Below are 25,479 nucleotides of genomic sequence, written 5' to 3'. Positions count from 1 at the left end.
CATTTTTCAGACTTTCCTTGTTTTTTTTATGATCCTTATTTTTAAAAATTCATTGCCTAAGACACCTAGGACTCTCAGCCCTGTATCCATGGATTCTGCATCAGTGTAAATAACCTTCCTTGAGCTGATGATACTGAGAAAAATCCACCTGCATTGAACATGTACATATTTCTGTGTGTGGGTTAGAAACTAAACATGGGGCCTTACATGATACTAAGCTTGTGCCGTGCCTCTGGCTGTATCCTTAACCCCAGAAGGACTTTTTCTTTGTTGTAATCGCTCCCAATGCCATAGTCTGACAACACAGCTTTTACATTGTCTTAGATATTGTAAATACTCTAGACATGTCTAAAATATACAAGAAAATGTACATAAGTTGAATACAAATATTTGCCATTTTATATAAGAGTTTGAGCATCTGGATCCTGAGATGCACTGAGTGAGTGTCCCCATTGCTAATGGGTGGTAAATGTGTAATTTGTAATAGAAAGTGGAGAGCCCTGTCTGTTTCGTAACTATATGAAGATTGCTTCATCTTAAAGTATGACTTTAAAATTTGTCATTGACTTTGGTGGATATTCCTTATCAGATTAAAAAATTCTATTTTCTTTCTGATTTTCTAATCATTTTTGTTATGAAACTGGGATTTGAAATAACATTAACCTTTATCTATTAGATAACAGAATTTCCCCTTTCATCTCTTTTTTTTTTTTGTCTTTTTCCTTTTTATCGGTACCTGGGATCGAACTCATGACTGCCTGCTTGCAAGGCAGGAGCTTATGCTGCTGAGCTAAATCACCAGCCCCCCCCTTTCATCTCTTTAATGTGGTGAATTATATAAGTAGATTTATAGATACTTAACTGTCCTTGCGTATAAAGCTCACCCAGTCAGGTTATATGTGCTTTTTTATGCCAGTATACATATATATGCACATATGTGTATACACATTTACATAGAAATATTACATACTTCTATAGTGTCGTGAATTGTGCTAGTAGCCTTTTAGTATTTTTGTATCTATGTTCATAGATGAGGGTGATCTGTTTTCCTTTCTTACAGTATTGTTTTCAGGTTTTTATAGTTAGATTTTTTGTTTTTTGTCTTTTTAGATAGAGTTTCACTGTGAAGTTCAGGCTGGCCTTGCACTCACTTAGTAGCGCACACCATAACTGATCATCTTGGTGTTAGGATTATGCAGAGAAAATAGCAGTTTGTTTCAGTTCAATAAAAATTTAACTCAGGTCAAACAAACACTAACCTTTTTATAGGTGGTTGAGATGTTTTTCCCTATTTACTTGGGCCTCTTATTGCATATGTATGTGTGTTATTTTTTTTTCTCACTTCCTCTTTCCTTCTAGTATTCTATGCAAGAAGAAAGCCAGAGGAAGCCACTGTCCACTGCTGCCACCCAGTGTTGTAAGTGAGAAACTGGCCTCTGAACCTGTCTTAATTGCCGCTTTCTGTAACCTTCTTCAATATGGCTTATTTTGAGTTGGGGGTGGTAGAGACATAGTGCGTATAAACTGCAGATATTCCGGAGGTCCTGCTGTTAAGACACAGGCTCCAGGGGCTGCTCATCCATCATCTTCAGAAAGAGGTTTTGTGTGCTTTTGGCAGGGTAGCCGTGCTCCTAGTTTTTTTCTGTTTGCAAGCTTTAACTATTGGGTATCTGATTTTACCCTCTCTCTCTGTTTACCTGTTATTTTTCTTTCTTTCTTTTTTCCCCAGTTTTAAGGGGTTAATCCAGGGATTTCCCACTGTTGCTAAATTGCTCAGTCTGAGCTTGAACCTAAACTTGCATCCCAGAGTGCTGGGATTACGGGTGTGTGCCACCATGCTTGGCCTACCTCTTACTGTTTAAGGCTCAGTTTAAACATCATCATTTCTGGGAATTCTTTGTGCTCTTTCCTCCTTCCTGTAAATTAACTTCTGGATTTCCTCTCTGTGGTTCCATGAATCCTCTGTGTACATCTGTTACATAACTGCCACACATTATAACTTACGTTCAATTAATACAGGAACACAGAGTTTTGGAGCAGATTATGTAGCTCAGTGGTATATAGCTGTACCACCTAGCATGCACAAGGCCCTGAGTTTGATCTTCAGCACTGTAACAAATAACAAAACTGCCACATTTTCAAAGATGACGTTTTTCTATTTTTTACTTCCTGATTCAACAACTAATAGATAGCAAACCTCAGTAAAGTTTAATAAATGATTGACCTGGTGAGAGAATCCATCATTTCTCCTGAGATTAATTTATTTGGATCTCAGAGATTCCTTCCAGAAATGAGCCACACATCATTGGTATATTACTACCTTCTCTGTGTCTTTGGGAACAGGTAGAGGAGAGAGTAGAGGACCAAGTTAGTCTGTTCCATTTGAGGTTTCAGCCTAGGAGAGATGTGTGTTCATGTATATACATGTGCCCCTTATGTGTTGCCATCGTTTTTTTTTTTTTTTTTTTTTTGTCTTTTTCCTTTTCATCGGTACCAGGGATCGAACTCACGACTGCCTGCTTGCAAGGCAGGCGCTTATGCCGCTGAGCTAAATCCCCAGCCCCGTTTTTTTGAATCCATCACCAAAGCCCTTTGATTGTAGGATGAAACTGGTGGTGGGAGAAGTTGTCATAGTAATACAGAAACCACAGGAGGCAGCATAGATTAATCTCTTGACAGTAAACCAGATGCTATTCTAAGAACTTAAATATGTTCAATTGTTTAATCTCCACAACAACCCTAAGATACAGATTTTACTCTTGTCCTCATTTTTTCAGATGAAGAAGCTGAGGTATAAAGAGATTGAGCTGTGATGTCCTAAATTTTCAAACCCAGACATTTTGACCCCATACCTTACACTGCCATGTTACACTGTTTCCTTGGTAATGTTTGGGAGAGCTTCTGTTCGCCATTGATTGCTTTCTAGCTCTCATATAAATTCTCATATGATCCCTTTCTCATATTATTTATTACTGCCATTTCTGTTTTCCTTTGCTATTTAGGTCATAGGAGCCAAAAAAATCTGAAATCTGTAGGTTCTTTTCCAAACTTACTGAAATGAGTTAATTTTTACTTCTTAATCTTTTGAACCTTTTTTCCCAGGACTGCTATTGAGACGTGAAATGAATGATTAAAATTTCATATCCTGTTTCTTTCTGGGCTCATGTGATGAAATGCAGTTGAAGTGATTAAAGAGCAAATGCCAAGAGGCCAGGGAGAAATAAAATGCAATAGAAAATCAGTAGGTTTGTTAACTCTGATGCAGTTTTACTTGTTTATTGGCTACTTTTTATGACGAGTTCATTCTTGCATTTTCGCTGCTCTTTTATTCATTTTCATCTTGGAGAATTTTAAATCTGTAGAAAAGCTGAGCCAGCAGTTTGGTGAGTGCCCATTACTCTTTTACTAGACTCAGAAATTAACGTTTTACCCCATTTATTTCTCCCTCTTATTTTTCTGTCATATTTCTTTATATGACTTTTTATATAATCTATTTTTATGTAAACTGGACACTTCATTAACACAGTAGCATGTATTTCCTAACAAGTAGGGCTGTTGACATAACCCAAATACTGTCATCACAACTAAGAAATTTTTTTTTTTTTTTTTTTTTTTTTATTGGTACCAGGGATCGAACTCATGACTGCCTGCTTGCAAAGCAGGCACTTATGCCGCTGAGCTAAATCCCCAGCCCCACAACTAAGAAATTTAACATCAACATAATATTATCTAAAATAACACCTAAGGGTTGGAGGCTCAGTGGTAGAACACCTGCCTAACCTGTGTGAGATCATAGATTTAATGCTTAATACCACAAAAATAAAGACAAAACAAAACAAAACAAAAACATGTTATCAACAACCACTCTTCCATTTAACTGAGTGTGGTGGTGCATGGTTACAATCCCACAATTCAGGGGAGTGAGGCAGGAAGATTGCCACCAGTTTGAGGTCATTGTGGGCTACCCCAAATAACCGAAAAACAAATAAAAAGCCAAAAAAGTTTGTGTGAGAAATGGACATTTACATGTTCCATTCGTGCTATAGGAGCATTGGATTTTTATCAGCTTTGAATATTGGTGCTTATGCTGCTGAGCTAAATCCCCAGCCCCTACATATTGTCATCTTAACAATAGTTGTTAAAGTTACAAAATCAAATCATAAAAAGTGGCTAGACTCTCGAACATTGACAGTACAAACTCTTCTGTTCAATGATGTAACAAAAGCTCAGTAATGTGGTCATCTATCTTACACACTATACATACCATTATATCCTTTAGAGCACTTTCCTTCCCTTTCAGTTTTGTAATATCTATTATATCTACTATATTTTTATATCTATTATACTTTTTGGATGCCATTCTGTCAGTTCTTATTATTTTTTACACTAGAGAGACAATGTGATATTTACTACTGTGAGTCTTGTTTATTCACTAATGAGGATATTCTCAAGTTCCTCCATTTAGCAAAAAGGCCTCAAGATCATCTTTTTTATAGCCGAATAGTATTCCATTGTAAAAATATACCACGTTTTTTTCATCCACTTTGCGGTTGATGGACATCTTGGTTGTTTCCAAGATTTAGCTATTAGAAATTGTGCTGCTGTGAACGCTGGTGCATATGTATCACTGTGATATAACCTTTTCAATTTTTCTGGGAAAATACCTGGGAGGGGACTAGCTGGATTGAATGGAACTTCCAATTCTAGTTTTTTGAGGAATCTCCATACTGATTTCCACAGTGGCTGCACCAATCTGCACTCCCATCAACACTGGAGGAGTGTTCCTTTTTCCCCACATCCTCGCCAACATTTGTTACCAGTAGTTTTCTTGATGGCAGCCATTCTTTTTCTCGAGTGACCAGTGATGGTGAACATTTCTTCATGTATTTATTTGCCATTTGTATATCTTCATCTGAGAACTGTGTGTTCATCTCTGATGCCCATTTTTGGAGAGGGTCTTTGAATTTGGAGGGCTTGATGTTTTTTAGTTCTTTATATGTTCTGGATATAAGTGCTTTGTCTGAGGGATTGTTGGCTAAAATTCTTTCCCATCCTGTGGAATTTCTTTTTACTTTGTTGGCGATTTCTTTTGAAGTGCAAAAGCTTTTTAGTAATATATAATCCCAGTTGTTGATTCTTTGAAATATTTTCTGTGTGGATTGCATTTATTCATGAATTTTCTTCCTGCCCCTACCAAGATTTCTACCTGTCTTATCTTCCAGAAGATTTAGTGTTTCTGTTTTTAATATTTAGATCTTTGATCAATTTTGACTTTAGTTTAGTGCATGGTGATAGGTGTGGGTCTAGTTTCAGTTTTCGACATGTGGAAAGCCAATTTTTCCACACCATTAAAGAGGCTATTGTTCTTCCAGTGAACATGGTTAGTCTCTTTGTCAAATATGAGGTGGCTGATTGTCTTTGTATCTTTTAATCTGTTCCATTGATCCTCAGATCTATTTCTTTGCCGCTATCATGCTGATTTTATTACTGTGGCTTTATAGTATAGTTTCAAGTCAGGAATTCAGATGCCTCCTGTCTTGCCTTTGTTGCCCAGAATCACCTTTGCTATTCTAGGTTTTTTTCTGTTTCCATATGAATTTTAGGAATGTTTTCTCTAGATCTGTAATGTATGTTAATGATATTTTGATTGGCATTGCATTAAATCTGTATAACAGTTTTGGGAGTATGGCCATTTTCACAGTGTTGGTTCTTCCTAACCAAGAGCAAGGATATCTTTCCATTTTCTAGAATCCTCTTCAGTCTCCTTTTTTAGAGTAATATAATTTTCAGCATATAAGTTTTTTACATTCTCGGTTAGATTGATTCCTAGGTATTTCATTTTTTTAGATGCTATTGTGAAAAGCAGTATTTCCATAATTTCTCTCTCATGGAGTTTTTTGTTTGTGTACAGGAATGCTATTGAGTTTGAGTGCTGATTTCATATCCAGCTATGCTGCTGAATTTATTACCTCAAGTAGTCTTTTTTTTTTTTTTTGTCTTTTTCCTTTTTATCGGGACCGGGGATGGAACTCACGACTGCCTGCCTGCAAGGCAGGTGCTTATGCTGCTGAGCTAAATCCCCAGCCCCCGACCTCGAGTAGTCTTTTAATGGAGTTTTTTGGGATTTTCTATGTAGAGTATCATGTTGTCTGCAAATAATGATAATTTAATTTCTTCTTTTCCCATTTTTATTCGTTTTATTTCTCCCCTTTATCTGATTGCTCTGGCTAATATTTCTAGAACTGTGTTGAATTGGAATGGTGATAGTGGACATCCTTGTCTTGTTTGTGATTTTAGAGGGAAGGCTTTCAGTTTTTGTCCATTTAGTATATTGTTGGCTATTGGTTTATCAAGGGTGGCCTTTATGAGATTGAGATGCATACCGTCTACTCTGAGTTTCTGTAGTTTTTATCACAAAAAGGTGTTGGACTTCATTGAAAGTTTTTCCTACGTCTGTTGAGATGATCATGTAATTTTTATTTTTGGCTCTGTTGATGTGGTATATTAAATTTTTGATGAATAAGTTGAACCATCCCTGCATTCCTGGAATAAATCCCACTTGGTCGTGGTGTATAATCTTCTTAATGATTTGCTGCATTCTATTTGCCAGTATTTTATTGAGAATTTTTGCATCAATGTTCATTAATGAAATTGGTCTATAGTTCTTCTTTTTGGTTGGATCTTTCTCTGGTTTTGGTATCAGAGTGATACTTGCCTCCAAAAATGAGTTAAGGAGGACTGCTTCTCTTTCAATTTCATTGAAGAGTTTAAGGAATATTGGTGTTAAATTTTCTCTAAATTTTTTATAGAATTCAGCTGTGAATCCATCAGGGCCAGGCCTTTTCTTTGTTGGTAAGTTTTTGATAACATTTTTGATTTTAGTAGCTGATACTGGGTTATTCAAAATTGTTAAATCTTCTTGATTAAGCTTTGTACTTCATATGTTCCTAGAAATCTGTCCATTTCCTCTGTGTTTTTCACCCTATGTAAGTAAAGATTTTCAAAGTTGGTGTTCATGATCTTTTGAATTACCATGGGATCTGTAGTAATTTCCTTCTTTTCAGTCCTTATTGCATGGATTTGAGTTTTTTCTTTCTTTTTCTTGATAAGGTTGGCTAGAGGTTTATCAATTTTGTTTATTCTCTCAAAAAACCAGCTCTTTGATTCATTAATTCTTTGTATTCTTTTTTTTTTTTTAGTTTCAATTGCATTAATTTCTGCTCTATTCTTTACAATTTCTTCTCTTCCATGAGCTTAGGTTTGACTTGCTCTTCCTTTTCTAGAAGCTTGAGATGTAGCATTAGGTTATTTATTTGTGTTCATTCCATTTTCTTGATGTGACTAATTATTGCTATATATTTTCCTCTTAGGACTGCTTTCATTGCATCCTACAGATTACAATATGTTGTATCTGCATTTTCATTATATTGTAGATATTGTTTTATGTCTTCTTTAATTTCATTTGTAACCCACTAGTTATTCATAAGGTTGTTGTTTAATTTCCATGTATTTATGCAGGTTTCTTTGCCATTGATTTCCAATTTTAGTGCACTATGATCAGATATTATGCATGGGATAATTTTGCTCTCTTTGCATTTAGTTAAGAATGCTTTATGGGTTAATATATTGTCTATTTTGGAGAATGTCCCATGTGCAGCTGAGAAAAATGTACATTCTGATGTGGTTGGGTGGAACCACTCTGTAAACATCCACTAAGTCCATTTGCTCACAGATATGGTTCAGTTCTGTTATTTCTTTGCTGACTTTTTGTCTAGTTCATTTATCTCTTTGTGACAGTGGGGCGTTAAGATTTCCTATTACAATTGTGTTCTTGTGTATTTGGAATTTCATGTCCATTAGTATTTGTCTTATATAGTTAGGTGCTCCTGTATGTGGTGCATATATATTTACAATTGTTAGTTCTTCCTCTTGTAGTTTTCCACTTACAAGTATGTAGTAGCCTTGTCTCTTTTAATCTTTGTAGGTTTGAAGTTCACTTTGTCTGCAAACAGAATAGCTACCCCTGCTTTTTTCTGGGTTTCTGTTGCATGGAATACTGTTTTCCATCCTTTGACTTTTAATCTATGAGTTTCTTTTTGATTCAGATGTATTTCTTGTATACAGCATATTATGGGATCCTGTTTCTTGATCCATCTTGTCAACCTGTTTCTTTTGACAGGTGAATTGAGCCCATTACATTTATGGATATCACTGATATGTACTGGCTTGACTTTGCCGTGTTGGGTTCCTATTGTTGGTTCCCTGCTTTTCTCCCTTGTTTAATTTCTTGTCCAGCCCAGTGGTTTCTTTCTGTTGTTGTTTTGGAGATTGTGGTCATTTTTATCTCTATCTAGCATGTCTTTCGGTAGTCTTTCTAGGGTTGATTTGATAGCCATAAATTCTTTTAGTTGTTCTTTGTCACGGAAGTATCTTGTTTCTCCATTAAATTTGAAAGACAGTTTTCCGGGGTATATCAGCTTGGGTTGAAAGTTGTTTTCTTTCAGGGCTTGAAATACTTCACTCCAAGCTCATCTTAACTTGAAGGTTTGCGCTGAAAAAAGTCTGCCATGACTCTAATAAACTTACCTTGATAGGTGAGTTGTGTCTTTTCTCTAACAGCTTTTAGTATGCTGTTTTTATGTTGTATGTCTGGAATCTTAATTATTATATGTCTGGGTGTAGATTTATGTTGGTTATGACTGTTTGGCATTCTATTTGCCTCACTTATTTGTATATCAGATTTTTCCCCCATGTTTGGGAAATTTTCTGCCATTACTTCTGTGAACTGCTTAGTTATGTCCTTTGCATTGTCTCCTGCATCCTCGGTGATGCTTATTAGTCTTACATTGTTTCTCTTGGCATCATCTTGAAGCTGCTGGATTGTCATTTCATGCTGCTTTGTTGTTTTTATAAGTTCTACCCTTTTATGATTGCTATCTGCCATCCTGTCTTCAATGTCTGAAATTCTATTTTCAGCTTCATTTAAACAGTTTTGCCAGCTTTCAATAGAGTTTTTTGTTTCTTAGATATCACTTTGAATTTGTTTCATGGATTCTGCTTGTTTTCTGCATTGTTCATTCAAAGTTTCAATCAATTTGTCATACTCTTGTGTATTTCTTACTTATTTTTTTTAAAATTTTATTTAAAGAAAGACTAAACAAAACAGAAAATAGGTAGAAATAATACATGCATTCAGAGAAAAAATAAACAGTAAGAAATCACTGGTTGATGTTTACATATTGTCATTTTACAAATAGTTATTCAAGATACAAAAATGGAACATGTAAAGTGAGAATTCAAACAGCGAGACTCAAACAGTTCTGTTCAACTGTCCAATAAAAACTTAGAAATATGGTTATCAATCCTATACACTTAAACATACATGCAGTTATCCATATCTTCAATTGTGTTGAGATAGAAAAAACCCAAGCAGGCTAATATCACTCTGAACAGAGAATAGTGTATTTCTTATCTATTTCTTCTCTTGCTATGTTGAGCAACTCATTTACTAAAGTTGTTATTTCTGTCTTTACCTAAGACATTATTTCTAATTTGAGTTCCTCTATAGCCTCATGGATTTGTTTCTTTTGCTATCTTTTCATTTGCTATCTTTTCAGAGATTCCTGATATATGACTTTTAAAGTCTTCTATTTCACTGTTGCCTGTACTTGCTCCTGATGGACTAGATGTTTGAGATTGCATTTTACCTTTTTGTTTTATCATTTTCACCTTTTGGGTAAATATTTGGTCTTTCAATCCCAACAGTCTCAGCTGTCAGTAGTATGAGTTTTAGGGCCCTACTGTATAGTTGATGTTTGCCCAATTGCTGCATACCACAATGAAGAGGAGATTCAGTCACCTGAATTCCTCCTGCAAGGCCTGTTGGGTGAGTCCTATATTCCTTCTGGGCTAACTAGCCTAGAAGTGTTGGTATAGATCAACTGTTAGTTCTTGCTGTTGCTATGTCTTCAAGTTGTTACAGGTCACCAGATCTCCCTGTGTATAGTGTTTGTGTCAGATGAGGCCCTACTGTGTCACTGGGTGTCTCATAAGCTCTTTTAATTTTCTCCAAGTTGGCGGAGGCCTTATTGGTGCACTCCTCAACCTGCCTAATGTTCTCTGTGTGGAGGAGGGGATCATCCACTCTCTTGCCAGGTTCGCCAAGGTCCTACAGTTGGAGGGAGTTTCACTTCTGTTCCTATTTTACCCACTGCAGACCTCTATTTTAGGGGCAAACTCACCACACTGACTGGAGCCTGCTTAGGTCTTCTGTTTGGGTGAGGGGTTCCTGAATCTCCCATCCAGCCATCGTGGTAATCCCCTGTAGTCCAAGTTTCTGGGAGAATGGGTTGGATCCAAAGACCAACTGCAGTTCTAGGTCCAGGAGGCAAATGGGTTCCCCAAGGGGCAGGCTCAGCAGCAGCAGTCTGAGGCAGCCCAGGCCTGCCGGGAGCTTCCAAGTTGTTCCCAGCCAGGGGCAGGCCCTCCAGCATGTTTCCTATAAAAAATTTTCAACCCAGGAATGTATAAAATGGAGAATTGAATTACTGTATGATTTTTACTGCCTACTTCATTCTGAGATTGCTACTCCCTAGTTTGGTGTATATTCTCCCAATATCCTAAATGTTATTTTAAAAATATTAGCATTTTAATTATGCAGTGTTTGAATATGTGAAAGAATACATATAAAAGCATGTATTTTGGAGTAAATGGAGCTAACACTTAGGAGCACAGTACCTGTCATTTGTCCTCTAGTTTAGCATAATAATATACTCTAAACTTTTTCTTTGATTCACATTACTTGAGTGACAGAGTTTTTTTCTCCTTTGAGACTGAACTGCAGAAGTAGTGACATAATCTTCAACTTCTTAGTCTCTGTCTATTGTGTTTAGATAGTGACAGTAATACTTACCTGTTTGTTCTTGAGAGACCTCATCCACTTAGATTTTGATAAAGACAATTTGTTTTTTCAGAAGTTACAGGGAGAGACAGTGTAATTTCCTGTATTTGCTGCAAGGTGGCATCCTTTTTCTTTGGATTGGAAATTGCTCTAGAGTTTTTAGACACTTAGGATACTTTTGTGATTTAAACTCCTATTCAGGCAACTGATATATAAAGCTGGCAATAATTAAAGATATGTTAGCTACATAGTAAGGTAATTTATAAGCATTAAGATAGTCATGACTTTACTTAGTAGAAATCATGGCCTTTCTTTAGCAGTTGCAAGACAAAAGAATAACTGTCATTTTTTTCTTAATTTCTCTTGTGAACCTTTGACACTCTAGACCAGTGTTACAGAAAATAAATGCAAAGCCCCTGAATTCAAGGGAACTTATCTGTTTTGCATGCGTGCGTGCGTGCGTGCGTGCGTGTGTGTGTGTGTGTGTGTGTGTGTGTGTGTGTGTGTGTGTGTGTTTGAGACAAGGTTTCAATATGCAGTTCAGGCTGGCCTCGAACTCACAGTGAAAACTCCTGCCTCAGCCTCCCTAGTGCTGGGATTATAGACATGTGCCATCGTGCCTGGCCTCTGTTGAATGTTTTGTTTCCTTTTCCCCAAACCTTCCAGTGAAAAGACAGATGAGGAAATATATCTGTAAGGGCAAAGGGGGAATTAATGGTAGAATGTGTAAAGAATCAGAAGACCTGAATAATAACCTAGACACAGGTCAAAAGGACAAATACACAAAAACTGAAATGTCATTTGAATGTTATTTATTGTTGTCTGTCACAGGTACATAATAATACTCTGGGGATTAACAGGGAAGTCCTAAATTGGCAGAGTAACAAATGATCAAGTATGGTATAAAATTGGTTCAAGAATGCTTTACAGTGGCCAGGCATGGTGGCACTTGCCTGTAATCCCACTACTTGGGAGGCTAAGGCAGGCAGATCACTGTGAGTTTGAGGCCAGCCTGAGCTGTAAAGTGAGTTTGAGGCCAGCCTGACCTGCATAGTGAAACCCTGTGTCAAAAAAGAAAGAAAAAACATTTTCCAGAGAGGTAAATTTAAAAATGACTTGAAAGAACTAATTGCTATGTGTTGACTGAAAGGAAATATTTTTTCCTAGTAGGATAAATAAAGAGTGAAAAGAAAGGATTGAAAAGATGCAGAGCATCGCAGCTTGGAGGCAGTGGAATAATACCATAGTTGTGCCAATTTGCTGAAGGAAATTAGTCCCTGCATCATTCATTTTTCCCCCCTAAAGAGTCAAGATACACATGATTGGCCCAGTTTGGGGGATTTATCCCCTTAAGAACCTTTCTCCTCTTCTTTAAGATCTAGTGTCCTCTTCATCATCTATTACCTTCTTGCTTTGAAATGCATTATTGGGTTGGAAGTTTTATGCCATGGGAATGTTTGATGTTTGAAATATGATTGCAATCACTGAAGACCTATTTCTGTGAGCTCTGCAAACAGAAGAGCAAGTCTTACGTCACTGATGACTTTCATTAACTACGGACCACACATCCTGAAGGAAAATAGGATTGCATGGCTAGCTGGCCTTTACCCTCTAAGCCTTTTTTGTTTGTTTGTTTTGTTTTTTGAAACAGGGTCTCACTGTGTGGTCGAGGCTGGCCTCGAACATCCTCCTGCCTTACCATATAGATCTTACAGTTCATCAGTTTCCTGTTTTGCACTTCTCATTTCTAAAATTCTGAAAGGCAAAGATGCAGAGCTCATACTTTTCCTATGCCACCTGCACAGTTTTGTCACCATCTTGGTGCCCTCTACCCGTTCTTTTACAGTGCTTGTTGAACCCAGAATATGTGAGGCACCTCGCTCACACTGGACAGAACACTCTATTGTTAAACGAGTGCCTGAACCCCATTTTGCCATTGCTAGTTGAACTCTTATTCTGGCTCCTACATTAAACCATCCCAGTGACTCTGGTGTTCTGTAGGTGGGGGATCCTTTGTTTTTTTAAGTTTCTACTGTTTATTGTTTCATGAAAACACTGCAGTCACTGCAGTCAGTCACTGTGAAACCTTTGCTCCTTTCACTTTTTGCATCACTTTTTGCATGACCTTGACATTCTCTCACTGAATATTACATTCCTGTTTATTTTCTTGAGACCTTTCTCTTTTCATATAGGCCTTGTCTTTTTTTTAAACAGGCCATGCAAGTCTGTGTTTGAGTTCATTTTTCTTTGCATAATCACGCTACAGCCAATTGTCTTGCTACCACCCAAATGGACTCTGAATCCAAATACAAAGATAACATCTGGTGTAGTTGTGTACATTTTCATAAGTTTTCCCAAATTTATGTCTCAGGTCCCGTGTCTTTCCTAAGGTTAAGGTCATGGATGGCCATTTTTCCCTTTGAAGTAATTGATTGGCCATGAATCTGGTCCATACAGTAATAGTCACTCACGACAGGCAGCTAGGACGAGAAGAGCAGGTGGTAGGTGTTTGTACTTCATAGGTAAGATGTTTATATCCATTTGTGAAAAGTACCATGTACATGAGGTGCACAATTCAAAAGTTACAAACATGCAGCTTTCATTAAAAACTTTTTTTTGCTCTACTTGCTGGAGCTTAAACTTAGGGCCTTGTGCAAACCAAGCAAACTCTGTGTTACAGCTCAAGCTCCCCAAGATAAAAATTGACTATGAAAAACAATTTTTTATCTCTGTCCTTTAAGCTATGTAATTTCTGCTCACAACCACGATTTTAATTTATTGTGGATTTCTCTAGAATACATACATTTATAAACTGATACAATATTTCCCCCTCACAAATAGTGCATGCCATTATGAGGTATTCTGTGCTTTGCTTTTTTTCATTTAAATATAAAAACACACATAGAAAACCAGTCCCTATTAATGGACATTTTTAAAGTTTATGTTGTAGTATGTATCAAACCATGATTATGTTTTATGACCAAATAATACTTTATGTAGATGTACTAAACTTTGTTTCTCCATTTATATTGACTGGCATTTAGGTTTTTCTTTTTGTAACTATGGGGTATGGTGAATAGTGTTGCTATGGATGATGGTGCCAGTATTCAAGTGTACATTTTCAGCTTACCTAGCAGGATTGGAACTGCTACTAATGGACATTTAAGTTGTTCCCAATATTTGCAGTTATACTGCTGAAATTGGTATCATTTTACATACGTACTTTCACACGTGTGAGTATCTCTGTTGATTGAATAGATAGAAGTGGGATTACTGGGTTAAAACATTCTATGTTTAATAGACAGTTAACATTGAAGATATTGTGAAATGCCCCACTGTGGGGGGTATTCTGTTTGCACACCAACTAATAAAATACGAGAGTGCTTTATCCTTCCCTGGCTTTTAAGAATAACCAGCCTTTCTACAAATCATATTTGTGGAAAGCACAGTGCAGACAGCCACAGGCAACAGCTCCTGTGCCGTGACCGATTCACTGTCATTGCCCGTCTGCCTGAGCTGCCTTTCCTTCCTTTACGGTTCTTGTCTGCTGCTTCCCTTTGTTGTGCTTTTAATAACTGGAGTCTCCCTGGTGATCTCACCAGCTTTCTTTCTGCTTACTTCTTCATATTGGGCAGTCTTTGATGTTGTTCTCAGTCACACCATGGAAACAGGGAAGTGCTGATGCAGCAAAGCAGCAGGGCATGGAGCGCCATGGGCTCTGTCTGGGAAGGCAAACAGAAGAGATGAGTTGAGGAATAACCGAAGATGTTAACGGGGCTGTATTAAGGGAGAGACTATTCACAGCAGGATAGTTGGAAAATATAAAGAAAGAAGTCATGAAACACATGCCCCATCCCAAACACACCCTGGCCAGGGGATCTCTTACTGCCTAGAAAATTCTGCCCTACTGTCTTCTCCATTTGGGTATGGAGGAGTAAGGGAAGCGTCAGTCTGTAGGCTCTGCCACCGCCAGTCCAGGACTAAGACTCTCAGAAGCAGAAGTGTCTACTGGTTCCTCCTTAGAGTGCAGGGGTAGTGGTGTCAGCCAAGGGCAGCACATGGAGTGCAGACTTCTGTCCATGACGCCAAGTTTTACACCGTGCATTAGTGTTAGTGAAAGCAGTTGATACTGATGCTGATTATAGGTGCTGGCAAACCAACAAAGAAGTGGAAGTTGCTTTCTCACAGCCAGCTGCTCTAGCACTACCGTCCCCATCTTTTTCCTTCTATAAATATTTTGACACCTATGTTGTAGATTCTAGAGTTTTAGATCCTAGAGTTATATTAGAGAGCAAATGAAGGTCCTGAGAGTGGCAGCAGGTGGCCAATGAACAGCGTGGATAATGAGCTTACACAGGGCTCTAAGAAATGGGCCAAGGAAAGGGTCCATGGTAGTGACACTAGAGCTGGAGTTGGACTGTGACGCTAAGTAAGATGATGGAGTAGGGGTCTCTAGGAGATGGTGAGAACTGAGCAAAGGTTGGAGGAGAGGAGGGTGTTACCATGTGGCTTGCTGAGAAGAGAGACAAAACAGCTGGTTCAAAGCTCGTAGTGATAACAGAGGAGCACAAAGAGGTATGCGGAGTGCTGGTAATGTTCTTTCTTGATCTGTGTATTGATATATGAGTGTGCTTAGTTTTATGAGCAATGCTTAGTATTATGATTTGTGTACTTTTCTGTGTCATATGTCAGGAGAAGTTCTACATTAAAAATAAGGAATAGAAGCACTAGGGAGGCTGAGGCAGGAGGATTGCTGTGAGTTTGATGCCAACTTGGGCTACAAAGTGAGTTTAAGGAGAGCTTAAACTGCATAGCAAAACCCTGTCTCAAAAATGACAAAAAAAAGTAGATACCTAGGATGAATGTAATCGTTATGTACTACAAACATACACCAATAAAAATAATAAAAAATTAAAGTAAGGAGTAGTTGTTCAATGTTAGTGCTTAGCCAATCATTGTGGGTATTTCCTTTGATTGACCAGTATGATGAATGTGTTAATTTCTATTAATCATCTTTCCCATTCTGTGTCCTGCTTGATTATGGTAAATTACTTTTTTAACTATCATATTAGGTTTGATTACTGTATTTGCATTTCATTTTGGATTTTTATATCTATGTGCACAAGTAAGATTGGTTGTTTCTTTTCTTTGTTATTCCCTCGTGTTAGCTTCAAAGTACTTTTCTTAATTATAGGCTCTTTACTACTATTTTCCATAGAAAGAGAAGTTCTTTATACTATCTAATCTGTCTAGGAAAAGAGAAGGGAATAATTTCTAATGTTTAATGTTATGTCTTTCTGAGCCACCAGGTAATTACTACAATTCAGTAATTGATAGGTGAGGCCTGTCATTGCCTGGCAGTTTTCTTGGACTCTGGGATTCAAATATTCTTTCCTTTCAGTGTCGTAGAAAAATTACAGCACGGGGCTATTAATTGGCGATGTAACAGTTGCCCAGTACTGTTTTGTTTGATAATTATAGACCTTATATTTTAGTGTGACTGTTCCTGATTTCTTACATTTTCCACTAGAAGCAGGGTAAAAAGTGCAGAAAGAGCCTGTGTGTTTTTGTAGCATAGATTGTTTAGTTTTCTAGAGTTTCATATAAAAGGAATCACATAGTATTTCCTCTTTGTATCTGCTTTTCATCCAGAGTAACAGTTTTGAGATTCGTTTTATTGAGTACATTCACTCGTGATCCAATCACCTTCCAGAAGCTCTGCCTCTGGACATAGGAGACTTTTGTCGGATATTTTGGATCTAAACTAAAACATATCATATGTACTCTTTTTTTCTGACTGGCTTCCACTTGGTATAAAGATTTTGAGATTTGTTCATTTTATTAAGTATATCAATAATTTGTTCTTTTTTATTGCCAAGTAGTGTTCTATTATGTGGATATGCCACATTTTGTTTACCCATTCACTTTGTGATGGGCGTTCAGGTTGTACCAGTAATTATAAATATATGTGCTGGGCATGGTGGCACACACCTGTAATCCTAGCACTTGGGAGGCTGAGGCAGGTGGATCCCTGTGAGTTTGAGGTCAGCATGGGCTACATAAGCAGGTTTCCACAAAGAGGACATACTATGTGATTCCTTTTATATGAAACTCTAGAAAATTAGAAGCCTGGGCTACATAAGCAGGTTCATGCACTATATAGTGAGACCCTGTCTCAGAAACAGAACAAAACACAAAACAAGACGAATGTGTTCTTCTAAGATGATTCGTGGTAGGCTCCAAGATGGATGGGTCATCAGAAAAACCAGAGCCATGACTAAAAGCTTGTAGCTCTTTGTCCTATCATTCTTCAGGAAGAAGAAAGGGGCTAGAGCTTGAGTTGATGGTAAATCATACCTGTGTGATGGCGCCTTCATAAAAATCCCTAAGTGTGGAGTCTGGAAAACACATCCACGTGCTGGGAGTAACGAGCTTCTCCACGCTCAGGACCCTGCAGGGCCGCATTTAGTCATCTCCTCACCTGCTGCTTGTCTGTATCCTTTGTAGCCCTTCCAATGACAGGTACAACAGAAAGAACAAAGTATTTCCCTGAGTCCTGTGAGTCATCTGAGCAAATAATCAAACCCAAGGAGGCGATCAGGAGAGTCTCAGTTTACAATCAGTTGATTGTAAGTTCGAGTCTAACCTGGGACTTGGATTGGCATCTGACCTGGAAGAAGTCTCATGGGACTGAGCCCTTTACTGTGGATCTGGTGCTGACTCTGGGTAGATTGTATCAGCACTGAATTGAATTGAATTGAATTGAGTTGAGTTGAGTTGAATTGAATTGAATTGAACCAATTGTGCAATTGGTTTCTGCTGGAGATTTGCTTTGTAGATGGAGTCAAATTCCCACATTTTGGTTGCAGAAATGTGGGTTATGTTGACTGGAAGAGGGCAAAAACAGTTGGCCTTTTCTGTCTCTTGGGGTGCTAGTTTAGTAGCATGTGTCACTGAGCTAGAGTGTAATTGATTATTCGTCTATCAAATATGTGAGGAAAAGAGGTTTGAGGCTCCAAGCACGGTCATTTTGGCACTCATTAGATATGTGCGAAGGAAGGACTTCTTAGATGCAGGAGGTAGAATTTTGCTTCTTTTGGCTCAGGAAAGGCACGAGAACCCCTAAATTATGCTTCTCTGAGACATCTAGGCCACTGGGAGGTTTAAGATGGCATGGAAGCAATGATGTTATTTTGTGATTCTCTAGTAAACAGCAAAAAGCGAGAATACTCTGTAGATTTGCCTCATGTTTTATAGAAGACAGATACTGTTACATAAAGTTAATGGCATGCAAGTAGGGTAGGCTTAACTAAAGTAAGGCACATAATAATTAGTGGATAGGGAATGATCTTTGAATTTCTGCTAAAATTGTTTCTGTCACTTCTTTGTGGTTTTCTTAGGTCACTGGACCTATTTGGGCTGGGGAGAGCAGCAAAGTACGTAAGAATTAAAATTCTGTGTCATTTTCTTCATCCTTTCGATGTGATTCCTCTGAACCATGAATGTGGATATTCATGCATACAAACATATATAATCCATTCTCTTCTTCTCTTCCATTTGTCAGGAGACAATCACATATAGTGAAATCCTTCCTTCCAGGACAGTTTCTAGAAGCAAATTGTGTGTGTGTGTGTGTGTGTGTGTGTGTGTGTGTGTGACAGAAAGAGAGAGAGAGAGAGAGAGAGAGAGAGAGAGAGAGAGAGAACCAAATTCCATTCCTAATCCTGACATTGATCTTTATTCCCCAGAGGCCAGTAGTATCATCAGCCCTAGTGTAGTAAAACATTTTTTATTGGTTTTTGGCCAGAAGAAGGCTTATTCTGGGATGATCTAAAGGCAGGGTGATTGGTGTGCATTTTGATCTGGATGAATAATACTAGTGTGGGTGAGGTTTTCAGAACAGATGACTGTCACAGGTGTATTAGTCTTGGAAAGCAAAAATGGCATTTCAACCGAAAACCATTGTAAAAGAAACACAGGGCTGAAAACACGGTTTGACTTTCTTTGAAGCAGCCCATCTAAACTGGACACTACCTTTGTCGTGGAGTTAGTGGGCAACCAGTTCTTTTTGTCAGAACACACAACTCTGGGCTGACAGTACCAGCTGTGTCGCTCATCTGACAGGCTGATGCGACACGGGCGGAGAAGGACCAGGTTTTCTCCTGCCACTGACGTTCTCACCAGGTATGCAGCTCCTGTAGCTTGGGTTCTGAGTATTTTTACTGTTAGAGAACTGTTCCAGAGTAACCTAGGGAGCTCAGGTAAGATTGGTAAGAAGGAGGGAAAAGCCTGCCATGAAAAAAAACCCCAAACAGTGTCTCTCATTTCTTCTTGGCCAATTAAGTTGCATCTACATGCACAGGTTAGCCAGTGGAGCTGATCCAGAAGTGCTGTATACCAGCAAGCTCACGCTTCATTCAGTTTCATTGGAGTGCTTTTTATGTTTGAAGGCCCATCTTTGCTCTAGGTTAGATTCCTTTCCTCAACCTACTTTTCTAGGTTTGATTTCTGTTATTCTCTTTCACATTCTTCTATGCAGATGCTAAGTAAACTAACAAAATGTATTTAAGAAAATACAGCCTTACCCACCTTTGTGCCTTAGTAATGTCATTGCTTTTACCCAGATTCTAGAACATACTCATTCCCTCTCCTTCAGTCTTCACCTCCTGAAAACATGCAGTTCTTCAGAAGTGTCTCCTCCATGATGTTTTCTCCACTCATGCAATAAGGAAGAGAGCTTGCTTCTAACTCGTGTAGCACTGAAGTTTATGCTGTCATGCAGGAACTTCTTTATATAACTACTCAGTATTCCTGTTAATACTTCATTGTCCTCTTAGGTTGACTTACACTTTGAATCTTTAATACTTAGCCTTATGTGTGTAGACACCTAATATTTGAAGGTATAAATGTTCCCAGATAGTTTCAAGTAGAGTACAAGGGAACTTTTCAATTTGGAGTCCTAAACCAGCCCACAGTCCCTCCTTATGAGATTGGCAGCCAGATCTGCACTAACTGGCTTCATTTTCTCTGCAAAGCTGTTGTTTCACCACCTAGCTGACAGTACTGTGGGGTGGGTTGTAGACCCAGTAGAAAATAGTGACTGACAACGAAAGCACAGTTCTTTTATTAAATTGAAAAGTTATCCATTTCCCTTCATTTCTCATTTTAGTTTCTAATTTGACTTGTTTGTATCAGGAATCTTACTTTCTAAGGAAGTTGAGAGTGACACAGAGAAAACTGATCTTTATTTTTCTCTACCTCTCTTTGTGTGTGTTTTTTTGTCCTTTGTCTCACCTCTGTTTGTGTTTCTTTCCTTTTGGTATTTTTGCTTTCATATTTTCTCTTCTCTCAATCTCTTATTTCCAGGTGCACGTTGTTTCTAGGTATATCCTTCTCTTTAGTGTAGAAATGTTATTAGGCTTTAGGAAAGTTATGATATATTCTTCCCCTTAGCTGAACAAACTAAAAAGAGCAAAGCATTGCTTAGCAATAACCGGTCAGCCACAGTGAGAAAGCAGAAAGCCATCCAAGTAGTTTCTTACGTTGGACCCTTGCTTCTAACTGGCTACGCTCTCTGGTCACGAAGGCAATGTGATTTCTATCATTTTGCCTCTGGAGAGGCAATCTCAGGTCCCTGGCTTATGTGCTAATACTTTTCCTGCTGGAATTGATGAAGACTTTTGGTTTTGTCCCCCAAGTTTCCTCTGCCCCCTCATCTGTATGCATGAATAGTCCGGCACTGACTTCTTCAGACTTGGTCTTTCTGTGGATTCAGAAAGATTGTCCGAAGGTCATACTGGTTTTGTCTCTTGATTTTTTCTTCTTATTAATGCATCAAGGGATAAAATCAGTGTCATCAGAATGCTTTCCATCCTTTTTTGCTTTTTTTTTCAACCTTCATCACTGTTATTCTGGTCAGGTTTTAACTGGCAAGTGTTACTAGTAATTGTGTCTCACCATTTGAAGTTTAGCCTCTTTCTCTTAATGACTTTTTCCCCCTCCTGGTGTTTAACCACTCATATTTCCTCTCTCTCTCTCTCCTTCTCCTTTTCCACTTCCTTTTCCCCATCTTCTTCTCCCCATCCTCTCCCTTCCCCTTCCCTTTCCTCTGTTTCTGTCTCTGTCTTTATCTCTATCTCTTTCTCTTTTTGTGTCTGTCTCTGTCTCTTTCTCATTGAAATAAACTCATATGGAAAAATCTCCTAATCTGTACCACCAGCCTCACTTTCTTACTGTAAACTCAAATGGGACAGCTCATAAAATCCTACTCCCCATCTGTACCCACAGATGTTATCCGAAACCAGTACTCAGACTTTACCCAAATGTTTGTGCTCCCTCTCTCTTGTAGAGCAATTACCTACTAGGTTGTATGACATAGAAAATGAACCATCCTACCACTGTCCATTTGGTTTTTCCCCCGCCTAGTTCATTAACTCTTCCATTTCTGCTGTGTGAATAAGTCCTTATTCCTGTCTGAGCAGTTGTAAAAGCCTGATTTTAAGGTCTTCAAAAACTTTGCTGCCCACTGTTACCTCGATTATCTTTTAAATCACTAATATAAAAAAATATCTCCTCTGCTGAATGCATCTCTGCTGGGGAATGGTGAATGTTTCCTCTTGTCCTTGTGAGCCAGATGGAAACTCGGTAAGACAGGACACATGTAGCCTTGCTAATCAAGGTGTGAAATCGATATTGTTTCTGTATGAAGTGGTCTCGATAACCATTAGGCTGAGCTTTCGATGCACTTTGTTTCCTTAAGGCAAGATCTTATTTGTAGTGCAGGGTGGCCTTGAACTCACAGAACTCACAGTGATCTTACTGTCTCAGCCCTCCAAGTACTGGCATCACAGGCATGTGCAACCATGTCAGCTTTCCCTGCACATTTTTAATTGCAGAAGTGGTCATTTTAGTTAACATCAAAGAGTATAGCCACTCAGTAGTTATCTAAATAGCAGAACTAACTTTGTAAACTTGTAGTGATTTCTATTTGGTAAACATGGTATTGTCGGCAGGATCCCACAAGTAGGTTCTCTTAGCCCGTACTCTGGATGGGAATACTGAGCCTAGAGGAGAGGTGTGGACAGGAATTGTTAGAAACCTAACACTGCAGCAGGACAGAGATGCTGCATTTAAACCCCTGACTGACTCCTGAACCTCGGCTTTAACGTTCTTTATTTCTGGGACCAGCTTCTGCTGTGGGACCTGCTTGCTTGGTTTGGTGCATACATTTTAAAATCTGAAAATGCCAGGCCAACGTTAAGTAAAAAATTTTTTCTAAGATAGCGAAAAACTGTTCTCCCTTGCCCCTTGATGATAGTAGAGAACCAGAATTTATTTGTGACATTTAAAACATAGGATTATGATAGTTGAAGAGGCAAATTCCAGAGAATTCTGGGTTGGAAAAATGCAACTTGGAATCAGCTCTAAATTGAAATCAAGTGTCTGATCTCATTAGATAAGGAGAGTGAGTTATTAATCAAGACCACTCTGCACGTGGCTTTGAAGTCACAGGTCTCGTGTGCTTTTGTTCGCAAGGTTCAGGCTTGTGACTACCTAAATTAGAGACAGAAGAGTTTCCGAAGAAATAGGTAAACCTGGGGTACTTAGACTGTGCTTACTCTGCAGCCTCTGAAGACCCCGATAGTGCCGTGGATGACAGAGACAGTGACTATCGCAGTGAGACCAGCAACAGCGTCCCACCTCCTTATCACACGACTGCACAGCCCAATGCTTCTGCACACCAGTTCCCTGTGCCCGCGCGGCTGCCACCACAGCTGCTGCTTCGGGGCAGTTCCCGGGACTCTTGCAATGACTCCATGCAGAGTTATGACCTCGATTATCCAGAGCAGCGGCGGGCCCTCAGGTGGGTACTGAGAACAAAACGCTTTCTTTGCCTAGTATGCAGGTCCCAGCGCTTTTGAATGAGGAGCTAGTGGGAGAGCAACAGCGAGGTGGCCAAACTGCAGTTACCTTGTCTTGTCCTCTTCTGAACGTCACACCCTTCTTCCCCGGGAATGGTGCTTTGTATTTTACCATTAGTGATTTTCAATTGGTGATGATGTTTTCACCTGGGGTAGATGGCTGAAAACAAACTGCTCCCCTGACCCCCAGCTAAATGATTTTTTAAAATACACTTTTCACCAAGATTTAAAAAATAGAAATCACAGATACTACATGTTTGATTATACCTACCTGTTTTATTTCTTGGGAACTTCATGAAAAACCAGTAAGATCATATATCACAGATTTAGCACTTTTGCTTGAACTTGGTTTTAATTTAATTTTATGAAGCATATTAACCATTATGTGGTTAAAAAATTTAAGTTATATACAGCATACATGAAAGGATTTCCTATCCCTACCTCTTTTCTCCCTCTTCTCTGTTCTCTTGTCTCCTAGTTACCTTCTCATTGATGTTTCTTTTTTTTTTTTGTCTTTTTCATTTTTATCGGTACCAGGGATTGAACTCACGACTGCCTGCTTTCAAGGCAGGCGCTTATGCTGCTGAGCTAAATTCCCAGCCCCTCATTACTGTTTCTTATGTATCCTTTCATAGACTGTTGTCCCATATTTGTGAATATTTAAAGGAATATTTAAAGGAAACATTTAAATTTGTGTTCCTCCATTTTCCAGTGTTTTGAAGAAGTATTTTAAATGTAAAGAGAAATAGTCAGGTATGGTGGTGCATGCCTGTAACCCCAGCACGTGAGAGGCTGAGGCAGGAGAATTATGAGTTCAAGGCTATCCTTGGCTATACAGAGAGTTCAAGGCCAGCCTAACTTGTGCAATGAGACCCTGTCTCAGGAAACTAAAACAAACAACACACTGGAAAAATAGTAACGAATTCCCATGTTTTTGTCCATATGAATAGCCGTATTCTTGTAGCCTGGAATTCAGTTGCATCAACATTTTGCCGTATTGACATTCCTTTGTCCATAATGTGTAATCATGTTCGTGTGTACACGAGGTTTTTTTCCTGAGCAGTTTGACAGTAAGTTGAAGATACCTCATTACTTTTCCAGAAAGTACTTCAGCATGTAACTCCTAAAAAAAGAACCTTTTAAAATGTATTTTCTCCCTTTTTTGGGAGGGGGGATCTGGATTGAACTCAGTACCTCACTCTTGCCAGGCAAGCGCTGTGTTACTGAGCTACAGCCTAGACCTTTCTCTCCTGTCAGGATCACAAGGCATTGTATTTGATTTTCCTATTTTCTTAGTCTTCTTTAATCTAGCAAAATTCCCTTTCTTGTCTTATCTTCTTTTTTTCTTGGTCTTTTGATTATTTTTTTTTTTTTTCTGATTGTTTTTTCCTGTCTAGAATCAATTTAAATGTTTTGGCAAAAACACTACATAGGGAAATGTTTCCTTCAGTCTATTCAGGAAACACATACTTCATCTTATTATTTAGTGATGTTTAGTTGGATGTCTTGGTTAAGAAATTTGATGTATATTTATTACTCTAGTATAAAGTTACTCTTTCTCATTTGTAATTAATAATATCTGGGGTAATACCTGATATTGTATCCATATCTTACTTCCCCAATAATGTTTTATGTGGTGATTTTTTCTTTTTGCTTAAATCATTTATTTCTTGGAGATTAGTTTTTTAAAAATCACTGCAATTTAATTCAGACTTGTTTTGCTTGTTTGTTTATTTTTTATTTTAAAGAGAATAAAACAAAACAAAGCAGATCAGAATAAAACAATGTAAGTGACACAGATTTCAAAACAAGACAACAGGAAATCAACAGTGGCTATTAGTTTTCTTCAAACTAGTTGTCCATAGCTTCACACACAATTAATTCAAACAAAACAAAACAGTATAAAACCAATCAAAACAAAAGAATGAAGGCATTATAGGCCTTCAAAACCAGGCAATAGGAAAATTAACAATGGCTGCCAGAATGTCTCTTGTTCTCTTCAAATTAGCTGTCTATACCTGAAATCAAATAATAGAAAACAGACTAAAACCAATCAAAACAAAGAATAAAAGCATCATTGGACTTCAAAGCAAGATGATAGGAAATCAGCAATGACTACCATAGCATCTCATTTTCCTCAAATTAGCTGTTCATACCACCACATGTAATAAAATCAATTCCTGTAAACTCTTTAGGAGAAGCTCTGGGCATGTATGAGCCTATACACATACATCTGTTCTTTCTGTATTAGAGGGAAAAACCAAACCAGACCAAACAAAATACAAGAAAAACAAGCAACAAAAGCGACAAATAAATAACAATAATAAAGAGCAATAATAAAGCCCCAAATAATGACAATATAGTCTTTCAAAACAAGGTGATAGGAACATAACCAAGGTTGTTATTTTGCGTAGTTATCTTCAAAAGAGTTACTCAGATTACCAGATTTATACATGCAAAATTGATCTAATCCTTTGAATGTTAACCATTTTGTTCCAAGAACTAACAGAGTTAGTAGCATACTCATCTTAGCTATCTTAAGCTAAAAGATATAAATTTGTGTATATATTTATATATATGTATATGTATATGTAAATATATATATATATATATATATATATACACAAATTTATATCTTTTTTCTTTTCTCTTCCTTCC

The 25,479-nt window shown here is 38.0% G+C and overlaps 1 protein-coding gene across 8 annotated transcripts in view; it reads left to right on the top strand.

Moving 5' to 3' along the window:
* The window catches only part of Unc13b (unc-13 homolog B), a 192,465-nt gene that overhangs the window by 66,688 nt on the left and 100,298 nt on the right, over nucleotides 1-25,479 (top strand). For 6 of the 8 annotated variants that reach the window (XM_063225805.1, XM_063225801.1, XM_063225794.1 and 3 more), the window contains 3 exons: nucleotides 1,360-1,417; nucleotides 18,301-18,336; nucleotides 22,526-22,763. In XM_063225805.1, coding sequence (XP_063081875.1) covers nucleotides 1,360-1,417; nucleotides 18,301-18,336; nucleotides 22,526-22,763 — 332 coding nt within the window. The remainder of the gene's footprint in view (nucleotides 1-1,359; nucleotides 1,418-18,300; nucleotides 18,337-22,525; nucleotides 22,764-25,479) is intronic. The other 2 variants (XM_005004086.4, XM_005004087.4) reach the window with 1 other exon arrangement.

This window comes from Cavia porcellus, unplaced genomic scaffold (assembly GCF_034190915.1).
Source record: "Cavia porcellus strain 051 isolate PalLab524CR breed Dunkin Hartley unplaced genomic scaffold, mCavPor4.1 scaffold_1, whole genome shotgun sequence".
Taxonomy (NCBI): Eukaryota; Metazoa; Chordata; class Mammalia; order Rodentia; family Caviidae; genus Cavia; species Cavia porcellus.
The sequence above is the reverse complement of the archived record's forward strand: the minus strand, read 5'-3'. Positions and strand labels throughout refer to the sequence as shown.